This window comes from Olea europaea, chromosome 15, assembly GCF_002742605.1.
Source record: "Olea europaea var. sylvestris chromosome 15, O_europaea_v1, whole genome shotgun sequence".
NCBI lineage: Eukaryota > Viridiplantae > Streptophyta > Magnoliopsida > Lamiales > Oleaceae > Olea > Olea europaea.
The window spans coordinates 6389005-6414067 of record NC_036251.1 but is presented as its reverse complement, the minus strand read 5'-3'; the positions used below and the strand labels follow the sequence as shown (position 1 = coordinate 6414067).

At 33.3% G+C, this 25063-nt stretch overlaps 3 protein-coding genes across 3 annotated transcripts; all 3 read left to right on the top strand.

Annotated features, from left to right (window-relative positions):
• The first annotated feature begins 9018 nt into the window (after nt 1–9018).
• Nucleotides 9019–11877, top strand: LOC111410952 (protein DETOXIFICATION 24-like). The gene is made up of 8 exons (XM_023041541.1): nt 9019–9374; nt 9631–10172; nt 10556–10642; nt 10718–10774; nt 10869–11107; nt 11194–11312; nt 11446–11532; nt 11628–11877. Exons 1-8 carry the CDS (start codon nt 9171–9173, stop codon nt 11706–11708), a joined length of 1416 nt encoding a protein of 471 aa, XP_022897309.1. The 5' UTR covers nt 9019–9170; the 3' UTR covers nt 11709–11877.
• A 1776-nt stretch (nt 11878–13653) lies between these two features.
• Nucleotides 13654–21320, top strand: LOC111409974 (dihydrolipoyl dehydrogenase 2, chloroplastic-like). The gene is made up of 15 exons (XM_023040117.1): nt 13654–14102; nt 14567–14713; nt 15306–15440; nt 15578–15695; nt 16376–16500; nt 16837–16962; nt 17069–17149; nt 17584–17646; nt 17731–17805; nt 17915–17993; nt 18083–18183; nt 19596–19709; nt 19987–20100; nt 20424–20495; nt 21030–21320. Exons 1-15 carry the CDS (start codon nt 13773–13775, stop codon nt 21069–21071), a joined length of 1722 nt encoding a protein of 573 aa, XP_022895885.1. The 5' UTR covers nt 13654–13772; the 3' UTR covers nt 21072–21320.
• Nucleotides 21321–23547: 2227 nt separating this feature from the next.
• On the top strand, nt 23548–24222 carry LOC111411152 (protein DMP10-like). The gene has a single exon (XM_023041711.1). The coding sequence runs from the start codon at nt 23548–23550 to the stop codon at nt 24220–24222; it is 675 nt and encodes a 224-aa protein (XP_022897479.1).
• The last annotated feature ends 841 nt before the right edge of the window (nt 24223–25063 follow it).

Sequence of the window (25063 nt, the reverse complement as noted above, 5' to 3'; positions counted from 1 at the left end):
TACTTCACCCTTAGTGGCTTTGTTTTTCTCTTCTATTAACCACGTGAAAATACAAGAACACTCACCTTCAAATTTGAAGTTCATAATTGCATAGTCTTTAGAAATTAGAGTAGAACCATCGTTAATAAGTCGCCTTAGTAACTTCAACTCCAACTCAATACTCTAATAGAGTAAATACATATAACTTTAATTTATTGATATCAAATATAAAATTAAATTAATTGTAATTACTACACTTCACTCGCCGTGGCATTTACATCTTTTGTTACATCCAACAAATTTTTCAACATGTCCCTTCCAATGAAATTGCTTATGCTGTCCTCACAATATGTATTATATAAAAAAATATAAATTAATGTTAGATAATATAATTTACTATCTACTGAATCAAAAAAATATAGTATTTAAGCTAATAGAGTGGAGTTAGATTTGTTACTCTGATGGATTATGCAATATCCAATTTCTAATCATGTTGTACATGTCCTTTGAATAATCTTCTAAAGGACGGGTTTTCGATGACGAAGACAATACCTGTTTTCCCTTACTTTTTTTTATCTTCTCGACCCTTCAAAACTTTCCTTCTGTTGTTAAGATGTTGATGTTTGCCTTGGCAAATCGCTGAGAATTGGAATTGTGTGGATAGGAACATCTTGCTGTATAGAACTAATAATGGCTTCTATGTTTGATACACTGTTCAATGTATTCTTGTTCTGTTCATCTACATAAAATCTCGTTGAACTTAAACTGCTATTAACATAAGATTGCATGCTCCTTAAAATATTATCTTCCGACCATTTTTGCTATTGTTGGAATGCTTGTTTGTGACTATCAAGAATAGTATTCATATAAGAATGAATAATGGATTGCATATGATCTTCTTGCCATTTTTGGTGTTATTCAAACAACTGGTTTTGGTTGTGAATTATTTCTTCCTTCAAGTTATGGCATACACCAGACACATCAGATATTACACGTTGTCTATGTATTCCCAATATTTCTTCCATTTGTTCTCGAGTTATATAGTTGAAAGCATCAAAAGCAGAAGCAGAACTGGGGCCAACTCCAAGAGAAGTTCTCGAACTATTGGGAATGGTCGTTTCTTGCACAAAGTTGTTTTATGGGATTTGTTGTGCTATGTTGTCTAATCTCCCATTGACAATACCATCTAAGATGCTATATTGATTATCAATTGGCATTGAAAGAGTTGTATACCATGATATTTCTAACTCTTCTTCTGTGGGATATAACACTGCAATTACCTCAATCTGTAATCGTAATAACTAAATTTAGTTTTTAAATAATGAAATGTAAATGTAATTGTGCATTCATAAAATCAGTATGTTATATATCTTTGGTGGCCAAAAATAGTTATACCATTTTCTCAGTCAATATTGTATTAGGTCTTCACTTATACATTCAAGGACTTTGCGGTGTTTTGTATCTTCGGCATCCAAACTTTTTTCCAATCTCTAAAAAGGCTTCACATATCCAGAACTGCAAGATAATTAAAAATAATTATAATCATTTGTTATACAAATAAGTTATGCATAATATATATACTAATAAAGGAATAGAAAAAATTTACTTGGAATGCAAGTGGATATCCTCTTAATGCATATTTACAATATGTTTGTTGATTTTGTTCTGCTCTTTGCACTCTTTCCACTTGTAATTCTTACAATGAATTTAACAAAACAAAATATACTTTTCGACCCCATGGATAAGCAAGAATCTCATCGAGATGTTCGATATACCAAGAGTCTTATAATCAATAATTCTGCCAGTTGGTTTCAAAACACGCTCCACAAACATAACCAACCTCAGCTTAAATTTATATATGTCGTCTTCGCATGAATGGAACGCTTGGTGCAATGTTCTCATAGTAATTCTTCTCGTACCATTGAAATAATGATTTATAAGACGATAGTTAATATGATTAATCTCTATAGATGGTTTATGGCATGGTAATCCAGTGATGAGACAACATTCTTGCATGCTAAATCTGGCAATACGATCATCTAACCATACTCACACTTCCTTTTTTTTTTTTTTTTTACCACAATGTACAAACCACATTACAAATTCATGTATCAACCTACTACTAAATTGTTCCTCTTCAGTCCTATAAATAACTCCCGTAAAAAATTCATAGAAATTACTATGCATAATAGAAGCTTGTTGATTTGTATCTATAAATTCAATAAAATCTTAAGATATTCTCTATTTGGATATTGGCAGGTAGTGACAGAAAACCATTGATTTGGAAGGACAATATATTTTAGAGACATCTGCATATACAAATCCAATAAAAGAAGTAGACAAATTTATATTTATAAGAATTCCATAAATTCTAACTCTATATCTACATCTCACAATGTCAACTATTCTTGTATTATTATCTATGTTTTCAGATGATTATGACAAAAGAATACTATAATTTCAAGACTTTATACTTAAAGCATACTATATTTCAGGTAGAATGGGGGCTTGTAAGTGAATAACTAAGGTTACAATTTTCCCTTCATGTTGTATCTTTCTTTCTTTTTTTTGCCTCTTAGAACAAGACAAATGTCTTACTAAATAAAGATTTTATTTCGAAAGTGGTTATAATTTTTAGTTTCCTCTGCTAATAAAGATTATTAGTTCTGCCTACAGTAAACATGTTTTAGTATAAAATCTAAATTATTTTTAAGAAAATAATGTCTTTCAATTAAAAATCTATTTGTTAATGCTTTTATTACTTTATATTTATATGAAACACACTGGAATACTCCATGGACACGTAGGCAAGGAGAGAGCACGGAGAGGCGGCCTCTCCGTGCACCGAGCCTTTTCTTGTTTATTTCAACAATAAATCTTACATTTCATGCAGCTAAATGTTTGCACATTCGACGCATTTCTCTCTGCTTTGAACACCTTTCTCTTGCAAAAATGCTAAAATTTTAGTATGATTGGGATAATATGTGAGAATCTTCACAAGTGAGAACCAAGTTATGTCTCGTGACTTTTAGTAATTGAGGTAATAGGTAAACATAATAATTGTAGGAATATTATTTTATTGTTTTGTGAGTTAGTTGGGATAATAATTGTAGTAGATAAATTTTCTTTTGACTTTTTTTTCCTTTTCTTTTTTGTTATTTCATACGCATGATCAATATATTCATTCACATTTATATTCAAAAACTAATAACTAACTTCATTAAATTTTTCTTACATTGACAAATTAATATAAATATCTTTTCTAAAAACTCTTTCATCATAAATTAGCCATTGTTTTACTTGTACTGAAACTAAAATTTTACCACTCTATATCTATTTACAGAAGTTATTACTCAATAAAATATGGGCACGATGAAATTTTATAGACTACGTAGCTTTATTAGTTTTATACAGTACAAAAAAATATATGTAATACTATTTTATATGTTTTACTCTGATAATTAATTCAATTCATCTTATTAGTACTACAAGTTTACAAGTAATCATCATACCTTATACCACAATGAAGTGTGGTTATAGATTAGATTTTACAATGTATTACTGTTACATATAATATAAAAAATATAAATGATATAACTATAGGTGTCTATATATATATCTTCTTCTGTTTTTCGATTGGTTATCTCAAAAAAATATTTTCTCTCAAAAGTTACTATGTGTCTTCATCTTGTTTTCTAATCTATACAAATATTGTCACGATCACAATGGAAGAAAAGTATAAACTTATATCAGAAATTGTATCCAACAATCAAAAGTGGAAAGCCAAAGTAATTATTGTAGAGAAACAATCACCAAAACCTTCAAGACAAGGCAATGGAAGATACCAACACATGATGATAATGGATACTGAGGTAAGTTATGCATTTATTTGGAATTAGACACGAACTTTTCTTTTTCTTTTTGAAAATATTTTCTCTCTCTTTATTATATATAATATAAATTCCTACACTAATGAATTTTTTTTTTATCTTTTTATCTATGAGTGTAACATTATCCAAGCAAGTCTATATGATTCGAATATCACTGCATTCGAAAATGAACTTGTTCTTGGAAAAAACTATGCAATCTCTAAAGCTTATGTTAAAAACAACACTGGAAAGTACACAATAGGAGCTCTACAATGGATGATTTCTGGAGAAACTTGTCTTCAAGAGTTGAATGACGATAACCTCGAACTTGTTTTCTCAACCTATCATCTGACTTCTTTCGATGAAGTTGAATAGGTCATGGATACAAACACTGATATAAGTAAAAAATTACATCTTTATTCTCAAAATAAATAATACTATTATATTTAATTTAATCAAATAATTAGAATTACATGCAATACAAAAAAAAATTATTTATTTTTCATTTTGCAGACATCTTGGCAATTGTAATTGGTATGATGCCTAAACGATTGATTCAACGAAAGGATGGCTACCAAACTTGGGTACGGGATGTAATACTTCTGGACCGAAAATTCAAAACAATGATGTTGACACCGTGGGATTTATTTATTGACAGAGAATGCAAATTGATGGCAGAAAAAATTAACAAAAAACCAGTACTCTTTGCAACAGATATAAAAGTCACCTCTTTTTCCGGTATGTTTATATTATTTTTCCTTTTTTAAATTTTGCTTGAAAATGCATTTAATATGTTAGATCAATTAATTGTATAGGTTTAAAACTCTCCACAAAAGTTCATATTACCTTCTTCATGAATACTCATTTCCTTGCGGTACAAAAGGTGGTTGAATGGTATGTATGGATATTCTTATGTTTACAATTATTATGGTTTTATTTGGCTTATTTACTCTTTCATTCTTCCAGAAAAGATACAAATTCAGACAAAATCGATGAGTTGATTTTAAAAAAGTCATACACTCAAAAATCTCCCACAAAATTGTCTCCTCCACTGCCAGCAAATTCATATTAATACAAAATCTACATGGTCGACTTTTATCGGTATTGTTATATTCCTATACACACTAGAATTATGGTTTCTATTTATCTTTCTTTATATGTTAGAATTTCTTTTTTTAGAGAAAATTTTATTGGGTAAGTGCTACAACAAAAATGGAAAAAATAGATCCCAAATGTTGGTACATGGCTTGCAACAATTGCTATCGGCGAACAAGCGCTGATTTTGGTAAAATATATGTTTGTATCTTCTGTAAAAGTTCCAATTCCAAAGCTATTTCTCGGTGTGTATATATATATATATCTGAATAAATAATTACTCTTTATCTCAGAGCAAGAGCATATGTCCAATTATCAGATGTCACATGATGTATAAATGCAAGTGCAATTGGTGAACCTACAAAGAAACTTATGTTCACAAATGTACAAACTTTGACGAAAGAAATAAACTTTGTAATAATTTACAGTCTCCTTTAATCACTATATTTGATGGATTTATTCATAACATAAATATTTTTTATACAGGGTTTAGAAGAAAATTTTCGAGATGTAATTCGGAAAATGCAAAACACTGAAAGAGCATTCTATTTCAAAGCAACTCAAGCAGAACATAATTTATCCAATTGCAAATTTAACACCGTCTCCGACGAATCTTTATTTGCAGAATAACAACAAAAATGCCGCCAAAAGAATGTTGATTCTGAAAAAAAATTGAAAATTTTTGACATAGATACCAATGACAATTGGTCCCCTCCAACAAAGAGAGCTCTTTTCAAATCAGAGAGCAGTCAGAAAGTCTCAGTTCAAATCCATTTACTTCATCAGACAAAATGAAAAAAAAAAATAGAGTAAAAAATGGAAGAAAAAAATTCAGCTATACTATCTTTTGAAATAGTTGGAATACCAAGCCAGTTCATTTTGGACGATATTATATATATTTTTGGTGTGGTTTGTACTTATTTTGTAGCTTTCATTGAAGTTAGTTTTTGTTTAATTTACATCTCAAATATAAAAACAATAATTTCTCATTTTCAAAAACTTAAAATACTTTTTTTTTAATTCTAAATATTCCACGCTAATAATAAAATAATTTATACAATACTCATGCAACGCACGAGGCAGACACTAGTCATAGTAAGAGTTTTGTTATAATCTTGGATCATCCATTTAGTTACTCTACCATGTAGTCCTTGTACGACTATCCATATGCATTGAGGACTATATTACTTCATTTCAAACACGATAAAAAATGGAATAGGATCAATATCAAACCTTATTCCATGGTATTTGCATGAGATTCCTCTTTAAGAAAATCCTCGAGAGGGCTTAGTTGATTCATGATTTATGTTTCATCTTCAATTGCTTTGAGATGAGCCACAATGCCAATAGCGAAGGAGCTCTCTGTCTTTCTAGGATCAGTATATCAATTTAAATGGAACTATATTAGTTCAGTTCAAATAGAACTCTCTATCCATTTAGTTACTCTACCGTGTGGTCCTAACACTACTATTCGTCCGCATTGAGTAATACATCACTTCATTCTAAACACAATTTTATATCAGTTTAAATAGGACTCTTCTACTTTAGTCCAAATGGATCTTTCTCATATCAATTTATTCCAAATAAAACTTTAGTAGTGTGGTCAAACAAGGACTCTTAAATGGATCATTGAATTATGACATATCTTTATTAGTTTAGTACAAGCACAAAGCAAGACCTCCAATAACTAGAAATTGAATCTCCTAAACTTCAACCAATGTTTGAGTTACATAATTCTTAAAGAATCTAGCTCCATTTTCTAAAGTGTAATGCTATTTGTAGTCGCTCATTGCGGTAGTCGTCCTATGTGACATACACATGACAGGTAGTTATTTGATGAATGAGTTAATAAAAAATTACCATATTAATACATCAAATAATCACGTACTATGTGCATGTCACGTAAAGCGATTATCGCAGTGAACGATTGCGAATAATATTATTCTTTTCTAAATGATATTTTTATGGAGATTAGTTTTTCGAGACCAGTTTGGTCAATTAATGTTTTGTTCACCTTTAATTTCAGTATTTAACCCTAAATTCTATAACTACTTCTTGAAACTAGCTTGTTTGCTCCGTAGTTCTTTACTAAAAGAGTAATTGTGCTTTTCCAACACGTTCTAACTACATGAAAAGAGTGGAAGGGTTACAAGTGATCTGCTTGCTACGATATAATGAAACTTAGGGGCTGTTTTCATGAAATGTGTAATTAAAAAATTGATAGAAGTTGTGGATCTCATTTTAATGCGTGATTAAAATTATTCATGAACTTTGACCTCAACTTTTTAGCAAATTTTTAAGATATTCCAAACAAGCACTTATATTGATTTCTAATCAATTTTGAGAGTGAGTAATTTCTTTTAAATGCTTTCAACTCAGAGAAACAAAGGAAAAGATAAGGATGGCATATGAAAATTTAAAAAGAGCTTGGGATATACACGCTTTCTTGTATCTTAATGATAGAAGACATATATAAACAATAAAGTCTTATGTATAAATTTTAACTAATCGAACCTCTACAGTGAAATTTTATACAGCTATCTTTTCGTCGAGTTGAGATCTATTATCCTCTTACTAATTTTTTCCCACATCGGAACATCGCCTTTTGTTAGTAAACCGAAAGACATTAACGTAGTACACATCATCTCATTCTTTTCATTTGCTAACAAAAGCTGATGTGTGAATGAGTTGAAAATTTTAGTGACGGGATTGTCAACGAGATATCACGACTTGTGTCACTCTAGCTGAGCACTAAGTTAATAGTGATTTCTTGTTTCTTGTGTTTAAGATCTTTCCCATTGTTTTCTTTGTGATACCAACACAACTACAGATTTTAAAAGATTTTCTCAACTACTTTTATGTTATCAAGACAAAACAGATTGAGGTTAAATGTCACGTTTTCGAAGTGTGATTTTTCTTTTCACACGGAAGTTAAGTTTTATTATGGATTAATTAATACTCAATTCAGGGCTAGATAAGAAAGTTTATAAGGTTACTAAACATTATTATAGAAAAATATTTCTTTTCGTGCTCACACTGCATCAGTTTGGTATTAGAGCTGACCTCTTGATATTCTTGAGACGCTAATGGCATAAATGATGTTACATGATGAGGACACAATTATATATGTCGACAAGTATTCTTGTTAACACAGTGATAAAAATATTGCACAAACAATTAGAGACATTGATGTTGCAGATCGATTGTCTAGTGGGGAAAATTGTCTCAAGGAATAAAATCTTTGTTTGAGACACAATTTGGAGATTTTTTTTTTTTTGGGTCATGTCGTTGGTAAAAACTTTCTGTTTTTCTTCGAAATTTGGTTACTTGATAAAACATGCACAAGCTACTTTAAGTCTCTTGATTGGGAATACTCTCTTTGAGCGACTAATGAGAACACTCTTGCATACAAGTTGGTTGTGATGAGAAAATAAATTATGATCATTACCTCACATGCTCATGACTTTGATATAATTTCTTCCATTACTTTAGAGTAAGTAATTTGTGCAGTAAACATCATGAAGAAACGATCACGCTATCAAATTGGAGCTTAGTTAAAGTCATGTCCTGCCTTAATGAAATTATGACTCCAGCCCGGTTTATCTCTCCCGTCTTAATCTGGAGGAGATGAAGTTGTATTGTGTCGAGATGTCAAAAAATGCCAATCTGACAAATATGTATTAGGGGATAGCAAGTTCCGGACATCATATCTAGATTCTTGTAGAAGAGTTGAATCATTTTAATATAGATCAGTTAAATTCCTGTACATTATATTAATTTGAGATTAGTTCTTTCAACCTAAATAAACATGTGAGAGATTTGATGTGAACAAGTTCCGAGGAGAATCAAATTGCAATGGTCAAATTTGTGTGTTTTGGTTGAATTAGATACAATCACAGCAGTAATTAAATATTACTGTCTGTAACATGTGATTTTGAACAGTTTATTAAATTGTTTTTCATTCCCCAAGTGAAATTGAAAATGTTAAGAATATTTCACATGAAAAATGCTGGTTAGGTTTATATTAAAGGTTTTATTTATAATTCTTTCATTCCATCAATATATATATGTGCATGCTTGCTAAGTTCTCCTCCATACTCCAGAAGCATACAAGAAACCGATTACTGTGCCTTTTGCTCCAACATACAAATCCTATAGCGCTGCCTACCCATCCATCCTCGGCTCCAGGAAGCTAAAAAAGGCTAAACTACTGCTCGTCGTAAGAAAATGCAAGCGAGTGATTTCAAAGGCAAAGTTTGTGAAGAATCCAGGAAAATATGGAGGGTTGCATTGCCAAGTATTTTATCAAGAGTCACTTCATTTGGAACTGTAATTGTGACTCAATTATTTGTTGGACATATAAGTTCATTGGATCTTGCTGGCTATGCTCTTGTTCAAACCATATGTGTTCAATTTGTAAATGGAATACTGGTAAGTACAGGTTCTTTCGCCTCTGTAAATAATTTTCTACGATATGGGTTGTTACTAGAGTAACAAGCAAAGAAAATGTACTGATTTATAGTGGTTCACCTTCAATAGCGATCAAGTATGCAAGTATTATTACATAGAAGATGCAAAAATTGTTTCTTTAACACAGTAATTGATAGAATTGATTATGCCACAAAGTTTTAACTCAAACAATGTAGTTACTTACTCTTCTTCATCTTCATTTAATTTATTTTTACAGATAGGAATGTCGAGTGCAACTGAAACTCTCTGTGGACAAGCATTTGGATCAGAGCAATACCATATGTTGGGTATTTTCTTGCAAAGATCATGGCTTGTGAATCTCATCACACTAACAATCTTACTTCCTGTTTTTATCTTTGCGACGTCAATCTTTAAACTACTTGGCGAGGAAGAAGCTATAGCGAAATCTGCTGGATACATTTCTCTGTGGAGCATCCCAGTTATTTACAGTATAATTTTTTCTACTACGATCCAAATGTATCTACAAGCACAACAAAAGAACATGGTTATCGCATGGCTATCCATCATGCAATTTGTAATCCACATTGCCATGTCATGGCTTTTCATATGCAAACTTGACTGGGGAATTGCTGGTGCCATGGGGGCGCTGTGCATATCTTCGTGGTTATTGGTTGTCGGAGAATTTGTATACATCTTCGGAGGTTGGTGCCCTGATACATGGACGGGATTCACTACAGGTGCATTCAAGGATATGTTGCCAATGGTGAAATTTTCAGTATCTTCTGGTGTGATGATTTGGTAAATTTTTTTCCTCATTATTGTTTATTTCTCATTAAATGCTACTGTTTTTCTGGTGTCATCTTAAAAATGTCAACTTTATTAAAAGAAAGTAGTTCCGAATCTTTTATGTTGATTGCTCTTGCTTGTTTAAGCCTTTTTAACTTTGATAACAAATTGAGTATTCGGGTTTCAACTTGAAAAGTCAACCATTTTAAAAAGAGACAACAAAATTTTCATTTTTAACGCGCGGTAAGTTTCTAGGCAACATGTACCTTTTTGTTATTCTGTCACATCCCCGAGCCTCCATAAACTTCACATGAGAGTAAGTAAACTTCGTGAGTTGTGCCTTTAACTGTCTCGATGATCATATCTTCACTTGTTACTACTTTGATTTGTTACAGCTTAGAGTTGTGGTACAATTCCATTCTGGTTTTACTAGCAGGATACATGAAAAATGCCAAGGTTGCCATATCCGCCATTTCTATTTGGTAAGGATTCATTACAAGCTCGTCTCATGTTCTTCTACATTATGGAGAAATCGACTAATCTAACTAATTTTGCAGCCTTAATGTCATTGGATGGGAATTCATGGTTAGCCTCGGAATTTTGGGTGCTGCGTGGTAAACATTTTTATTCTGTACTATGACAACAAGTTGTCTTTCTTATTGCATTTCGTTTGTGTTTAACAACCATTTCTCATTGTTCTCCGGATAGCGTTCGAGTTTCAAACGAGCTCGGGAGAGGAGACGCAAAGGCTGTTAAGTTTTCGATTAAAGTCCTGATCAGTACATCAGTCTTAATAGGGTTATTCTTTTGGGTTCTTTGCTTTGTTTTTGGCAATAAAATCGGATACTGGGTCACTAACGACGAAGAAGTTGCACGAAATGTTGCTGATCTTTCTCTTCTACTTGCTTTCTCAGTTTTGCTCAATGGTATTTTCCCAGTATTCTCAGGTTAGTCGTATGTTCTCTGATCTTGTTCATCTACAAACCTTGATTTTCCTAAATTCACATGTTTTCTTTTCTATGATGTTACTCAGGGGTGGCTATTGGAGCTGGTTTACAGAAGACTGTAGCAATCATTAATGTTGTTTGTTTCTATATAATTGGAATACCAATTGGGGCTTTACTTGGATATGTGACTCATCTTCAAGTTAAGGTAATATTACCTTTACGGTCTTTTTTAAGTTTAACTATGTCGAGTTTAACCCATCAAACACGTCCCTTTTAAGTTAGTGTTACTTTCTTGAAAACATGTGTTATCCTTTTTTGAACAAATACTGAATCCACAGGGAATATGGATCGGGATGATGTGTGGAGTTCTTACTCAAACACTTGCATTGAGCTTCATGGTATGGAGAACAGATTGGGAAGAACAGGTAAATTTTTACAATTATTGAATATAAAAAGTTGAAGATTGAAAATAAAAATACGATAATGTCTTCGTCTTTCTAATAAATTCGTGCTTTTATAGGTATCTAAAGCTTCAGCACGCCTCAAAAAGTGGTACTTGAAGTCTTCTGATGAGTCTAATCAGAAGCCTGATCAAGCTTGAGTTTAAAACCAAAGACAAATTTCTACAACTTTTGGCTGCAAATCTCATGCTTTTTGAGTTTTTGTAGTTTTATTAGAGCTTGAATTTGCATTACTAGTTCCCTAGTAGACATTGAAATTCCACTTTTACTTGAATTACAAGTGATGATAAAGAAACTAGATTGAATGCCTCTTTCCCGTTCTCACATAGTCAACTTTTTCTCCATGTTTTTGCAAAATGTTAGTCAGCAAATTGCGCGATAACTTGTTATATCGACCAGCAAAAATATTTTTTCCCATGTAATGTCTTCTTGCTGCTTTGTTCATCAATTCCATGAATCCCAACCTTCTGAAGTTCCTTTTTTTGCTGATATACAATTATGTAGATCAACTTTTTTGATTCTAAGGATTATAACGTTTCATTTTCGAGTTTGGGCTAGTTGGGTTGAAATGCACCTTCAATTTCAGGCAGGAGGCCTAGTGCTTGATACAAATGTTAGTGTAATGGTTTTGAAAGAGGATGGTCACAAGTAGGAACTGCCTTTCTTGTACTTCTGCTGCAGCTAACCCAAGTGTTCAACCACACGACTTTACACTGGGAGTTCGGTATTTCTTTTCGGAAATTGGTTAAAACTGGAGATAATTCTGAGAAGTGTCAAGCATTTCCATCAAGCCCTACTAAAATTGAACTAGATAAATCTTTTGAATTTGCCATTGTATGATCATATTCATGTGCTACATTGTTCCATGGAGATTTGTTCGAGTTTCTATCAGAACTTAGCTCAATTCTAGCCGATTAACTGATCGACCTCCATCTTGTGCTTTATCCTTTGGAGAATATGAAAAAGATCTTTACTTTGCTTCCGGAACTTCGACATCAAATTATGATTGCATATCAAGAACACAAAATTTTAAATGGATCTTGAATGATCTTCTTTCTTTTCTTTGCCTATGAAAATGGGAATATTTCTTCTTCAATAATGAGATTAAGTTTTGTGTTTTGCCTCCTATGAAATATGATTGTGAGAGTTTTTTAAGTTGAGACTTCCATATTTATATATTCCCCTCAATTGGTCCTTCAATTTCTGATCCATTCAATTCGACCCCTGAACTTGTCAAAAGTTCAATTTTAATTTGTCCACTTCACAAAATTCTTCAATGAAAAAAATAATATATACACAAAATTAAATCAAACTTCCCTCAAATAATCAATATTAAGCTATTTTAAGGGTCTAGATAAGCTTGTAAAACACACTTATAAAATATAATCAAACTTGAATAAATAATATGCAACAACAATTTGTTAATTTTCACAGCTAGTCTATCGAAAGTGACATGAACAGATTAAAGTCAATTAATTATTCAGGACTTAACAATATTTAATCTTTGTTAATTGTCACGTTGATATCTCTACTGTTTTGTTATATGTTTATCATCAATCTTGTGTTCATTATTACTTCTAATCTTCAATGATGATTTTTTGTCCAACTACTTCGTTTGCATACTTTGAACGAGAGGCAAAATTTTCAGTTCCATTTTATTATTTTTTTTAATATGAGGGACAAATAAGGGTGCGGTTGGTTTCCATTTTCATTTTCAAAACGATTTTTAGTTTTCCTCGAAAACAGTCCATTTTTTGCATTTTGAACATTTTCGACATTTATAACTGAAAACGTTAAAAAGTCGTTTTGTATTTTCATTTATAAATTTTAACTCGTTTTCGAAAATGCGTTTTCAAAAACGACGGACCAAACGCGTTTTCCACGTACAATTAGGAATATAAATACAATTAAAAAAAACCTAATAATCCTTAGTGCAATTTAAAAACTTTGAAATAATAGAAATTGTGGTGAACCTAGAGAAAATATAAATTAATTCTTATCATCTTAAAAAAAATAAAAATAGCGCAAAGTTACAGAGCGCCAAACCTGGCGTAAAATTCAAGTAGTTAGTTCATCGAAAGCAGAACATTGTTAAGTCCGCCACTCCCAACGGACATTTCGAAGCTCCATTAAACCCCTCCTTCTCCTCTCTTATAGAACGAAGCCAAAAATCTCTCTCTCACACACAACAAATTTCTCTGAAAATGCAATCTGCAATTTCTCTCTCGCTCTCTTCTCCTTCCACGATCGCCAGATCCGACTGCACTGCTGCAGCCGCCGCTAATGCGTATATTTGTACGCCGAGATCGCTCCGATTTTGCGGTCTAAGAAGAGAGGCTTTTAAATCCAAGTCGTTTAATTCGTTGTCAGTTTCGACTCGATTACTGCCGTGTTCTAGAAATTCGAGCTTTAAGAAGGTTTGTGCTGCGTTGCAAAGCAATGGAGCGCCGTCCAAGGGAGAATTTGATTATGATCTTGTAATAATTGGAGCTGGTGTTGGTGGACACGGTGCTGCACTTCATGCTGTTGAGAAGGTATGACTAAAGTCTGAGAATGTAATTGTTTTCCTTGATTTTAGCTGCTTTTGCTTTTTTAAATTCAGATAATTTTTTGTAAGCTTAACGGACAGTAGTTATTAAGATTTTTATTTTGTTAAGCAAGGTTCAATAATACTTGAAGCAACCAAAAGTTCCAAATACATGTGTTTTTTCCTAGCAAGTGTTTATGAGCTAAGGCGAGAGCTTTATTTATTGAACACATCAAGGGAGGATCTTTGTCTATTTATTGTATTATTAGCCCCCGTTTAGCCCCCATTATTACAAATTATGTGTAATATTATTTTATGGAAGATTTTGTGATTGAAAATAAGGGAGAGAGAAATTATAATTTGACCGAATGGGGGCCAAACGGGGGCTAATGTAGTGCCAGATGTAGAGCATTTTTCTATATCTATTTAGCAGACAATCATGGGAGGATAATAAAATAATATGTACTGCAGGGTCTAAAAACTGCAATTATTGAAGGAGATGTCGTCGGAGGAACTTGTGTAAACAGGGGTTGTGTTCCTTCAAAAGCACTTCTGGCTGTCAGTGGCCGCATGCGAGAGCTTCAAAATGAACACCATATGAGGTCTTTCGGTCTCCAGGTACTTCTTATTTAACATTCAAGGTAGATCAGTCACCATCTTATTAAATCACCCTTGAGACTGCAAGGTTCTGATATAATTTCATTATATACGAGTTTCATCATCAGCAGAGCCAACTGTAGTGCATTTTTTTCTATTAAGCATGCTCAGTTCATAGAATACGCAGAATCGTACAATACGTATACAAATCCTTTGCTTTGCCTTATAGTAATGAAAATTCTATAGGAAGTTATTTAAACTTCTGATGAATGCATGGCCTTATGAAAGCAGTATAAAAAAATGATCATTGTGTATCGAGAATGGACCTTGGACCTTCAAGAAGATAAACGTAAAGATTTAAATAATAGCATTTCTGAAAATAATATGAGTTCACTTTACCTTTTTCTTCCTAAAGGTATAAAATAGAAGCTCAAAGCTTGAATAACCAATTGTTCGCAATAAAATGGGACAAATCATTTGTTCTTTTGCTCTTTAATTTGGTTGAGTAAACAGGAAGCATATCTTTGGCAAAGATTTACATTTAGATATTCACACGTTCTTTTAATTGGTGTATACTTCCCAACTTATCAAACGCCACATGCCACAACAATAGGTTGCAGCCGCTGGATATGACAGACAGGGAGTCGCCGATCATGCAAACAATTTGGCCTCAAAAATTCGAAGTAATTTGACCAATTCTATGAAGGCTCTTGGTGTTGATATATTGACAGGCACTGGTACAATTTTGGTAGGTGTATTTTCTCATCGGTATTCTAAAGTCTACTTGTGTTAATCCTTGTAACTCTGTTACTAGAAAATCAAACTTAGTATTATGGTTTTAGAAATATTTAAAAACTACAGCATAACAATTATACGCATTTCCAGGGTCCACAGAAGCTTAAGTTTGGAAAAGGAGGTTCTGGGGACACTATCATAACAGCAAAAGACATAATAATTGCTACCGGTTCTGTTCCCCTTGTGCCCAAGGGAATTGAAGTTGATGGTAATTACTTGTTTCTTCATCATCTTTTATTTTTAGCGTGATTTTCCTTTATTTTATTCTTGTCTAAACAAATTAATTATTTTTGTGGCTACACAGTTTAAAAAGGGAATGCAGAGGGGGTGGGGGGATGAGTAAAGGAGGATTCTTTTGTTACTGTATCATAAAATATGCCAAGGTTTCTATACAAAATAAAATGCACAGGTGACATTGACGTGTAAAATAGCTCTGTGATTTCCTCGTGGGTTTCACCATGCTCTATACTTATTACTGCATATATTAGAGTGCTTCTCCAATTCTATATATCAATGTTGTCGAACAAATATTGGTTCAGACTACTGTAGGTATGCCATTTTGAATATTTAATCTAACAACACCGTAATCACATGTTCTTTCTAATGTGAAATGCTAGAGGATGGAAAATTTAGAAACCACTGAACGTCTCTATTTTGAATTTCGCACCCTTCTCTCCTAAATGAAACTCAAATCCACGTCACTAACCTGGTAAGGATTCACTCGCTTATTGTCTGAATAACTAAGAGAAAGAGCGAATTTGGCACTAGTTTTCACTTAGTAGCATGTCATTGCTTTCTTATACCTCTTCTGTCACACTGCTTGGCTGAGGTGTATTGCGTATTCGTTCACAGTTTGCTCATCTTTCATTATATACATACTTGCTGCAGGTAAGTCTGTAATAACCAGCGATCATGCTCTTAAACTGGAATTTGTTCCCGAGTGGATAGCCATCGTAGGAAGTGGTTACATTGGGCTTGAATTCAGTGATGTCTATACAGCACTTGGAAGTGAGGTGTGAGATTTATACTGTTACTCATTTCGTATAAAAAGATAAAACCTTCACATGTTTTAACTATTTTTGGGAAAAAGACAGAACAAAAGAAGGGAATAGAAGAGAAAAAGAGTTAGAATTAGAAGAAAGAAATAGAGTGAAAAAATAGAATCAGGAAAGCTTATGAATATAACTGCCATTTTTGTTTTTCATATATATTATTTTTGGGAAATTATGAATACCCGTCTTGATTACTCAAATTTACGTAAAACAAATTATAGGTTTCCTTCTCTTTTTATATAATAGTAAAATGAATATCCATCAGACTCGAAGTTGAGCATAATTGAACTTCCGCAGGTTACATTTATTGAAGCTTTAGATCAACTTATGCCTGGTTTTGATCCTGAAATTGGAAAATTAGCTCAACGAGTTCTTATCAATCCTCGCAAGATTGACCATCATACTGGTGTATTTGCTAGCAAGGTAATTGATGAATCTCATAATGCAACTCAGTTGCCTGTTGCACGCCTGCCAATAAATTAATACAGATATTCAACATTCACATCGTGAGTTTAACTTCGATCTACAGATCACTCCCGCAAAGGATGGAAACCCAGTAATAATAGAACTCATCGATGCAAAGACAAAAGAACCAAAGGGTACTGTGGAGGTAAGTTTCAGATGTCTTTTTCTGGGGAAATATTTAGGGCCATAGATCCTACATATCTGATATATGTAACCTTTTATTTCAAGTATGGATTATCCATTTGCTTGACACGTAGTTGACTATTTTTTGCAAATGAATTTATATTCATTCATAGCAGTCATCAGGAAAAATGAATAGAGTGATGCTGTGATGCACGATAACATGTTAAAATCATGTATCCAATATAATAACTTTCTTCTGAAATTTTGGTTGTTCTTGCACGATGGATATTTTTTAATAGTCACTGTTGCCAACCTAGCCACCCTAAACTGATTGGTAATAAGGTTTAGCTTCTTGTTGTACTGTTGCCCCACCTGCTCTAACTTAAATGTATTTCCACGAGAAGTGTTTTCTCCACTTGTTATGTACTCTCCAAAATTTTCTATGGCTGCCTTCAGGTAGATGCAGCTCTTATTGCAACTGGAAGGGCTCCATTCACTCAAGGACTTGGGCTGGAAAATGTATGTTGTCAGGCATAATCAATTCCAAAAGCAGAAAAATGGAAATTAATTTTAAATTTTGAAAATTATCTTTTATCTATGCAGATTAACGTACAAACACAACGTGGATTTGTCCCTGTTGATGAACGCATGAGAGTAATTGATTCAACTGGAAAGTTGGTAAGTCATGAGTTTCATTTGCTTGTTTCAGATGGTTTAATAGTCCTTTTTTGGCATTATTTGTAAAGTTAGTAACTTTGTTTTACTGACATTCCTTTCTGATAATCAGGTTCCTCACTTGTATTGCATTGGTGATGCTAATGGAAAAATGATGCTTGCCCATGCAGCAAGTGCACAGGGAATCTCCGGTAAAACCCCAAGATAAATTTTTGGGTGATTGGATATTCTTTATCTACTTATATCTGTACTCAATTAACTTCTGGCATTGCCCTTTTAGTTGTAGAGCAAGTTTCTGGGAAAGACCATGTCCTGAACCATTTAAGCATCCCGGCAGCATGCTTTACCCATCCCGAGATCAGTATGGTTGGATTAACAGAGGTATCAAATTAATTTTCTTATCCTTGTCTTTCCTTTATACCTACTCTCTCTCTCTCTCTCTCTCTCTCTCTCTCTCTCTCTCTCTCTCTCTCTCTGTGTGGCAGTTCCTTTGTCCCCTTTCTTAGCCTCTAGCCTGGCATTAGTTGGAATATGGCTGTAAATTGCCAGCTATTTCAGAATGTAACTTTCTTTATATAGTTATGTAGATTTACAGCATGTCCTTATGAAAATAACCTTAGAAACCTTCTATCTTATAAAAATAAACATTCGAGTTGATAAAATCAAAACCTAGAAGGAAATGATTGAGATGATGACTGAATGATTCTTCTTTTTTATTTATTTATTTATTATTATTTTTATTTTTTTGCTTGTATTAGTAGAATTACTGTACATCATCATAGATGCACTCGAAATATTGACCATCACCCATCAAGTAACCATTGAAGGAGTGGAAGAAACTTAACCCAGCTGAACCGTTCTTTTTAGTTATGCACTTTGAGACTCTTGCCTCTATTCTACATCTAAAAGTTTTGGGCAGGACTTATTTAGAAGACTTGCGAAATAATCTTCAGGTGGTAAGAAGCCATGGATATATACAAATCACTTTGGGGTATTGTGACTGTTCCATAACTTGTTCAAAACTCCAAAAAAATGGATGAGTTTTGGTAGATTGCTAGGTTTCACGGAATACATTCATGTTAGTTTCAGTTATGGGATTCTTACTTATTATACTCCATGTGATAGTGGTTAGTTATAGTATTCATTGTGCTGACCACCTGTGGTGGTGTGGTAACAGTATTTAGCTGCGTCCAGTCTTGTCAAGCTCGAGGCTCAAAGAAATTGTAGTGGATTCTTATTTCTCAGAATCACAACATTGATTGGAAGTGAATGTGAATCCGCTGGTATTATCCTGCATTGTAATATTTGTAGCTGGTCTGCATTTTTGGAGAGAGATATCATATCTTAGTTCTTGTTTTGAAGAAGAAAATTTTCTTATTGCCACAAATAGATTAGAGGAGCTGATTTTGTCGCCTTTCAGATATTGGAGTAAATCTTGCGAATAGAAACTTTCATAGTTGTTCTGATTAGCTTGCTACAGCAGTGCCTATCTGAAACGCGCGCGCGCACAGACATACACAGAGAGAGCGCATTTTTATTAACACCTTTCAAAATGACAAGAATTTATTTTTATTTAATTGATCTTAACTCTCTTTGTATATTAATTCCTAGCATCCATTTTCCAAAAAATCCATCCTTGTTTCGTGGTAAAAGTTTTATATCTATCTCAACTAGTGGATAGGACTTTAAAGAAATAGAAAAAAAGTTGTATATTTTATTTCTTGCAGGTGATTTTTCTGAATATTGTTCATTTGTTGTATAAAACTTTGCTTGAATAATCTTGACTTTTGCAGCCACAAGCAAGAGAAAAGGCCGAGAAGGAGGGATTTGAAGTGAGTATTACAAAGACTAGTTTCAAAGCTAACACAAAAGCCCTTGCTGAAAATGAAGGAGAAGGAATTGCCAAGGTGATGTAAAATTCTGTATAAATTGTAGTGTGACAAGTATGAATGGTCGATAGTCTGTCGTCATTTACTTCATGAAGGAAAAGATGGATAATTTGGGAGGGAACCAGTTTCAACTAAATATACACACACTGTTGTTCTGTAAATTCCACCCCCTTGATATTCTCCTACCTAAGTTGAATCCGTACCTGCAAATCCTGGATCTGCCATTAATCTACTACAGTTTTTTCTTTTGATTTGAAGAGAATGAGTACCAACCAATCCCATTATTTTCTTGCAGTTGATTTACAGAGCTGACACTGGAGAGATCCTTGGGGTTCACATTTTTGGGTTGCATGCTGCAGACCTCATACATGAAGCATCAAATGCCATAGCCATGGGAACGCGTATACAGGTAAAATTTGTGATTATGTACTTTTCTTTGCAGAATCTTCTTTTCTTAAATTATGTTTTATTGCGCCTGGATGGATGCCTATCTTTAGCAGCGAAGTTCGTGATTAAAAAACTGTTGCGTATGAGTAGAATCACGACCCATTTGACTTTCCTTTCTCTTGCATGCACTGAAAAAGACAAAAAAAACAAAAACAAAAAACTAGCTCTGGGCCTTTCTTTTCAGTTGCAAAGCTTGCAGGATTCACCAAGTTTTCTACATTTATTTAAATAATCTGCTTCTAAATTCAGATGCTTATTATTCCTGAAAACTCTTAAATTCTGCAGGAATTAAAATTCGCTGTTCATGCTCATCCAACGCTGTCAGAAGTTCTAGACGAGCTCTTCAAATCAGCAAAGGTAATATCTCCACTTTCTCCCCAGGTTTGTTTGTTTCTTTTTTTTTTTTTCCCTGATAGAACCCATAATTGTGCCCCGAGGTCTCATGTGAAGAGTCAATAGAGGACAGCATTGTCCATTTGTGTCTGCATCTCGACCCTGGAAAATACTGAACTTATCGTTCATTGCTGGCTGACATCACTGTGAAACCCTTTTGCATTGTTTGCCACTAGACGTGGCTCTCTGTAGTCCAAATCTACGTAAATATGTTGTGTTATATTGGAAATCCTAGATAAGATTGCCAAGTCGTTTCAAGAATCCCTTACACGCTTGCATATATACATTGCAGGTAAGTAGGAAACCCTCCCTAGGACCTGACCCCAAGTTCCCTCGCGTTCTTCGCTGGTACATTAGATGACCTATTAAACACTAATTAAAATCATATTCATTGCATCGCGACAGATTCTTCTATATATTGCATATTTATTTTCAGTCGGGTCAAAAAAGTCGTAGAATTTCAGCAATATGACTTAATATATATTTCTCTTAATGCAGGTCGTTAGTTCTAGTCATGTTGCTCAACCAGTTGCGGTCTAATCTTGTCTATTTAGTGAAATATGTGGCTTCAAACGCAATATTCTTTTTGGCCTCAACTTTATGACCCGCCTGGACAATGTGCATTCGTTCGAAGCATTAGACTTATCTTCAAGCATTGGTCCAATTTTTGTGCCTCCATAGTATCACAGCCCTCAAATTTGTGGTTGAAATTTGTTGATATTTATTATAAAAACTCACAAAACTAGTCAAATAAACTCAGTAAAATTATCACTTCCTTATGTTCGGATAGCCAATTCGTTTCACCAAACTGAGGCTCGGCTCTCCCCGCAAACTCGTCCCTTGGTGGGACGGCTAGCGAGCCAAATCTTTTTTTACTGAAATTTATGATGATCTGGCTCGCACAAGAAATTTTATTTGGCTCATGCCCATGGCTTGACGCACTTAACATCCTTACTTATTTTATATACACAATTTTAGCTTCTTCTTTTTTTTTTTTGGTTGTATATAAAAATATTATCAACCTTCTCACTAGACATGTCATCATTCATTATCGCAGAAGTTGAAAATGAGGGAAGGAAAAATATATTCCCTACTTGGTAACTCTAAAAGATTTGATTAAAATTTAAGTTAAAGTCAATAATTAATTTTGATCACACATTTCATAGAACCCACAATTTTTCAACTATACACATTCATTCAACTTTTATCAAAATTTACTAAAAAATTGATTTTAATTTCTGTCATTTGGATTATGAGGCATAATGTCTTTTAGTCAAACTTACAAATGGACATTGAATCTTGTGACAGAATGTTATTGGTAACCAAAGAATGTTCAATAGTTCTTTATAAACAATTAAATTAAAAATAAATAAACAGTAATGAGTGCTGGATAAATAATTAGTACTTGTGAGTCTCACGAAATACATGGTTAAAAATTGATTTGAACGTTTATATATAATTTATAAACCGTAGTGAAATAAGGGCTTACAAAATTCAAATAAAAAAGTTGGGGTGACTAAAAGAAAACTTTTCTCAAAGCTTGGTCACCTCCTGCATTTTGAATATTAGTTTGCGTACACCAAAAGGGTACCGAAACAGCAAGAATCGTATTCGAGGAGGATTTGTGTTGAATCGATCGAGGAATTGCAATTCATTTGGAAGCTTAGAATTCAATTGCACAAGTTATAACAGACGCTTTTTAATGAATACTTTCCGTTGCAAAATATTATCCAAGAATTTGATAAATATGTTTATTTTTAGCTGTTAGAGTCCATTTTTTGTGAATTAACAAAAACCTATTTTTCGAAGAAAAATTGGCGTCTTTTCTAATTATTCATCGGTAGAGCAATTTAATTTTTAGATGAGGTAGTTTTAATGGCTTCAATTGATTTTCACATTGCTGAGTTAAGGTTTGCTTGTTGACTTATAATTCTTTATGCAAAGACTATTTTAAGAATGAGTTTTTGTCAATGGTTTACAATTTGTAAACAGACTATTTTCAGTGAAATATTGGCTATGTGAAGTTACCTATTCTGAAATATGGGCTATCAACAATTTGATAAACTTATTTGTTTTTTAAGTATTTATAGAATCGCATACGAAGAAGAATTGGCGTCTTTTTCTAATTTATCAACAAAATAGTTTAATTTTTAGATGAGATAGTTTTAACGATTTTGATAGTGTTTCACATTGTCGAGTTAAGGTTTGCTTTTTAGACTTATAATTCTATGTGCAAACTCCCCTCGCAAGACTAATTTAAAGGAAGTTTTACTTAATGTTGTGCAATTGATATCAGAATAGGCATCGACAAACAAACTACTTTCAATGAAATATTGGTTTTGTGAAGTTATCCTCAAGCCTTGGCTCATGGACTTGTGACTACCTTTAAGCCTTAATGTAGTGGTGTAGGATGCAATTAAGGTTATTACATGATTCATCATGGTATCATAGCATACGAAGATCTCAAAATCAATTGACGTTACCATCCATTTATAAAAATTGTGCACGTGTCATGCTGAAGGAGACATAAATAATAACTTGAACTTCTAAATGAAATGAAGGTCATTCGACATCATTTTAAGTGTAAGATATAAAAAGTTAATATTTAAGTAATTTTTGAATTATGCGAGACGCAATTGATGCTTACACATGTAATATTTGATAAATCAAGGATAAAAATCTCTCAATGCGAAGGAGAAGTGTATGAAATCCTAAATGGTGACGTTTTCCATGTGCCTAAGTTATGTGAGTTTAGCATAAGAATCAAATATTATACTTTCTTTAGTATACAACTTAGGCAGCTGCAGAAAACTCCAACGTCATCCTCTCTCATTTGTAGTATATCACAATTCACATGTACAATGTGTCCATACTTCAGATAATAACCAAGCTTGATAAGCTCTCACCCCCCTCAACCCCCCCTCCCCACCACCCCACTTGTCTATAAACTATTAACAACAAGACAACAAATATAACTAAGCAAATAATGAAAACAAATCCTTCCTTCATCACAAACATGGCTCAACCAAATTCAGCACAACCACCGTTACCACCTCCATCTCCGCTTCTGCCACCATCGATTCCGAGGAGGAAGAAAGAACGTACTGATAATTCTATCCATCCAGTACACAAAACCTTAGCCACTGCAGCAAACCTTGCCAATCTTCTACCGACCGGCACTGTCCTTTCTTTTCGGACCCTTACGCCTTCCTTTTCGAACAAGGGCATTTGTCAATTGTCCAACAAGTGCCTCACAGCATTTCTAATGGCATTATGTGCAATTGTTTGCTTTCTCTCTTCCTTTACTGATAGCTTCGTAGATGAAGGCAAGTTGTACTACGGCATTGCCACCTTCAAAGGCATGCATATTTTCAATGACGATAATAATTGTTCTCACGATCAAGAATCAGATGGAGAAAACTCGAGGGATAATACTATCGACTTAACTAAGTTCAAAATCAGTTTCGTAGACTTTGTTCATGCATTTGTGTCGCTTTTCGTGTTCTTGATCTTTGCTCTTAGTGACTCTGATGTTCAAAATTGTTTCTTTCCTCATGCCGGAGAGAATATGAATGTTTTGGTGATGAATTTACCTCTAGGAGCTGGGGTTTTTTCGAGCTTTTTGTTCTTGATCTTACCTACAACGCGTAGAGGAATCGGATGTGCAGAAATGCCAAGATCATTTAAATGATTTTCTGTAGTATCAATGTGAATTATGGATACTTCATAAATGAATGATGAATAGTTAAAATCTTTACTTTATTATCGACACTGACAAAGTCCGAACTTCAAGTTTTGTAGACACACACCTGTGAAAATAACGACTTCATTGAAAGAGAATTCGATCAAATTAAATAAATAAATCCATATCCTTTTAAATAGCTTAACTTATTAGACGAAGTGATTCGAAGCCGGTCAAGTAAATAAGAGGGAAAGGCAAATATAAATCAAAAGTAACATGATTTGGTTCCAAATTATATGATAGCATTGGATCATTCATGATGTGGATGTCGCTAGATTCAAGCCGATTCTTCTAATTAGTCGTAGGGTGGTTTTAGTATATAAACTCTCGTTATAGCTTAGTTGTTTTTTCAATTGTTTTTAATAAATTAATACAATACTTTAGAGTTTTTCCAAAAGTATGATCCTTATTGGGTATTCTACATATTTTTTAATTTAATCTTACAAATAAATACTATAAAAAATAAATAAGTAATTGGAGAACGTAGTGGGCAATGGGAATGTTTATATTTTTGAATTTAAATCTTATTTAACAAATAAATAAGTTGATGGAAAATGTACTGGGCAATGGGAATGTTTTAATATCCACCGTGCCCTACCCTATCTCACGAGCGAATGGGGGATGGCCACCCAATCCCGACTCGTTGCCATTTTTAACCATCTCCCATACATCAAACCCGTTTTTTCTCACTATCTAAGGAGAAATGTCTGTTGCCTCCAATAAAAATATCACGTATGGAACCATCATTACTATACTATAAGCTTCCATAATTGACGAAATATCGCAAGTG

Bases quoted from the DNA above. Each gene is read 5' to 3' on its own strand.
- LOC111410952 (XM_023041541.1), top strand. From the start codon at position 9,171: ATGCAAGCGAGTGATTTCAAAGGCAAAGTTTGTGAAGAATCCAGGAAA. The intron at 10,775-10,868 runs GTAAACATTTTT...TTCTCCGGATAG, and splicing joins GGAATTTTGGGTGCTGCGTG to CGTTCGAGTTTCAAACGAGC. The intron at 11,533-11,627 runs GTAAATTTTTAC...GTGCTTTTATAG, and splicing joins GAACAGATTGGGAAGAACAG to GTATCTAAAGCTTCAGCACG.
- LOC111409974 (XM_023040117.1), top strand. From the start codon at position 13,773: ATGCAATCTGCAATTTCTCTCTCGCTCTCTTCTCCTTCCACGATCGCC. The intron at 16,501-16,836 runs GTGTGAGATTTA...GAACTTCCGCAG, and splicing joins ATACAGCACTTGGAAGTGAG to GTTACATTTATTGAAGCTTT. The intron at 20,101-20,423 runs GTAAAATTTGTG...TAAATTCTGCAG, and splicing joins CCATGGGAACGCGTATACAG to GAATTAAAATTCGCTGTTCA.
- LOC111411152 (XM_023041711.1), top strand. From the start codon at position 23,548: ATGGCTCAACCAAATTCAGCACAACCACCGTTACCACCTCCATCTCCG.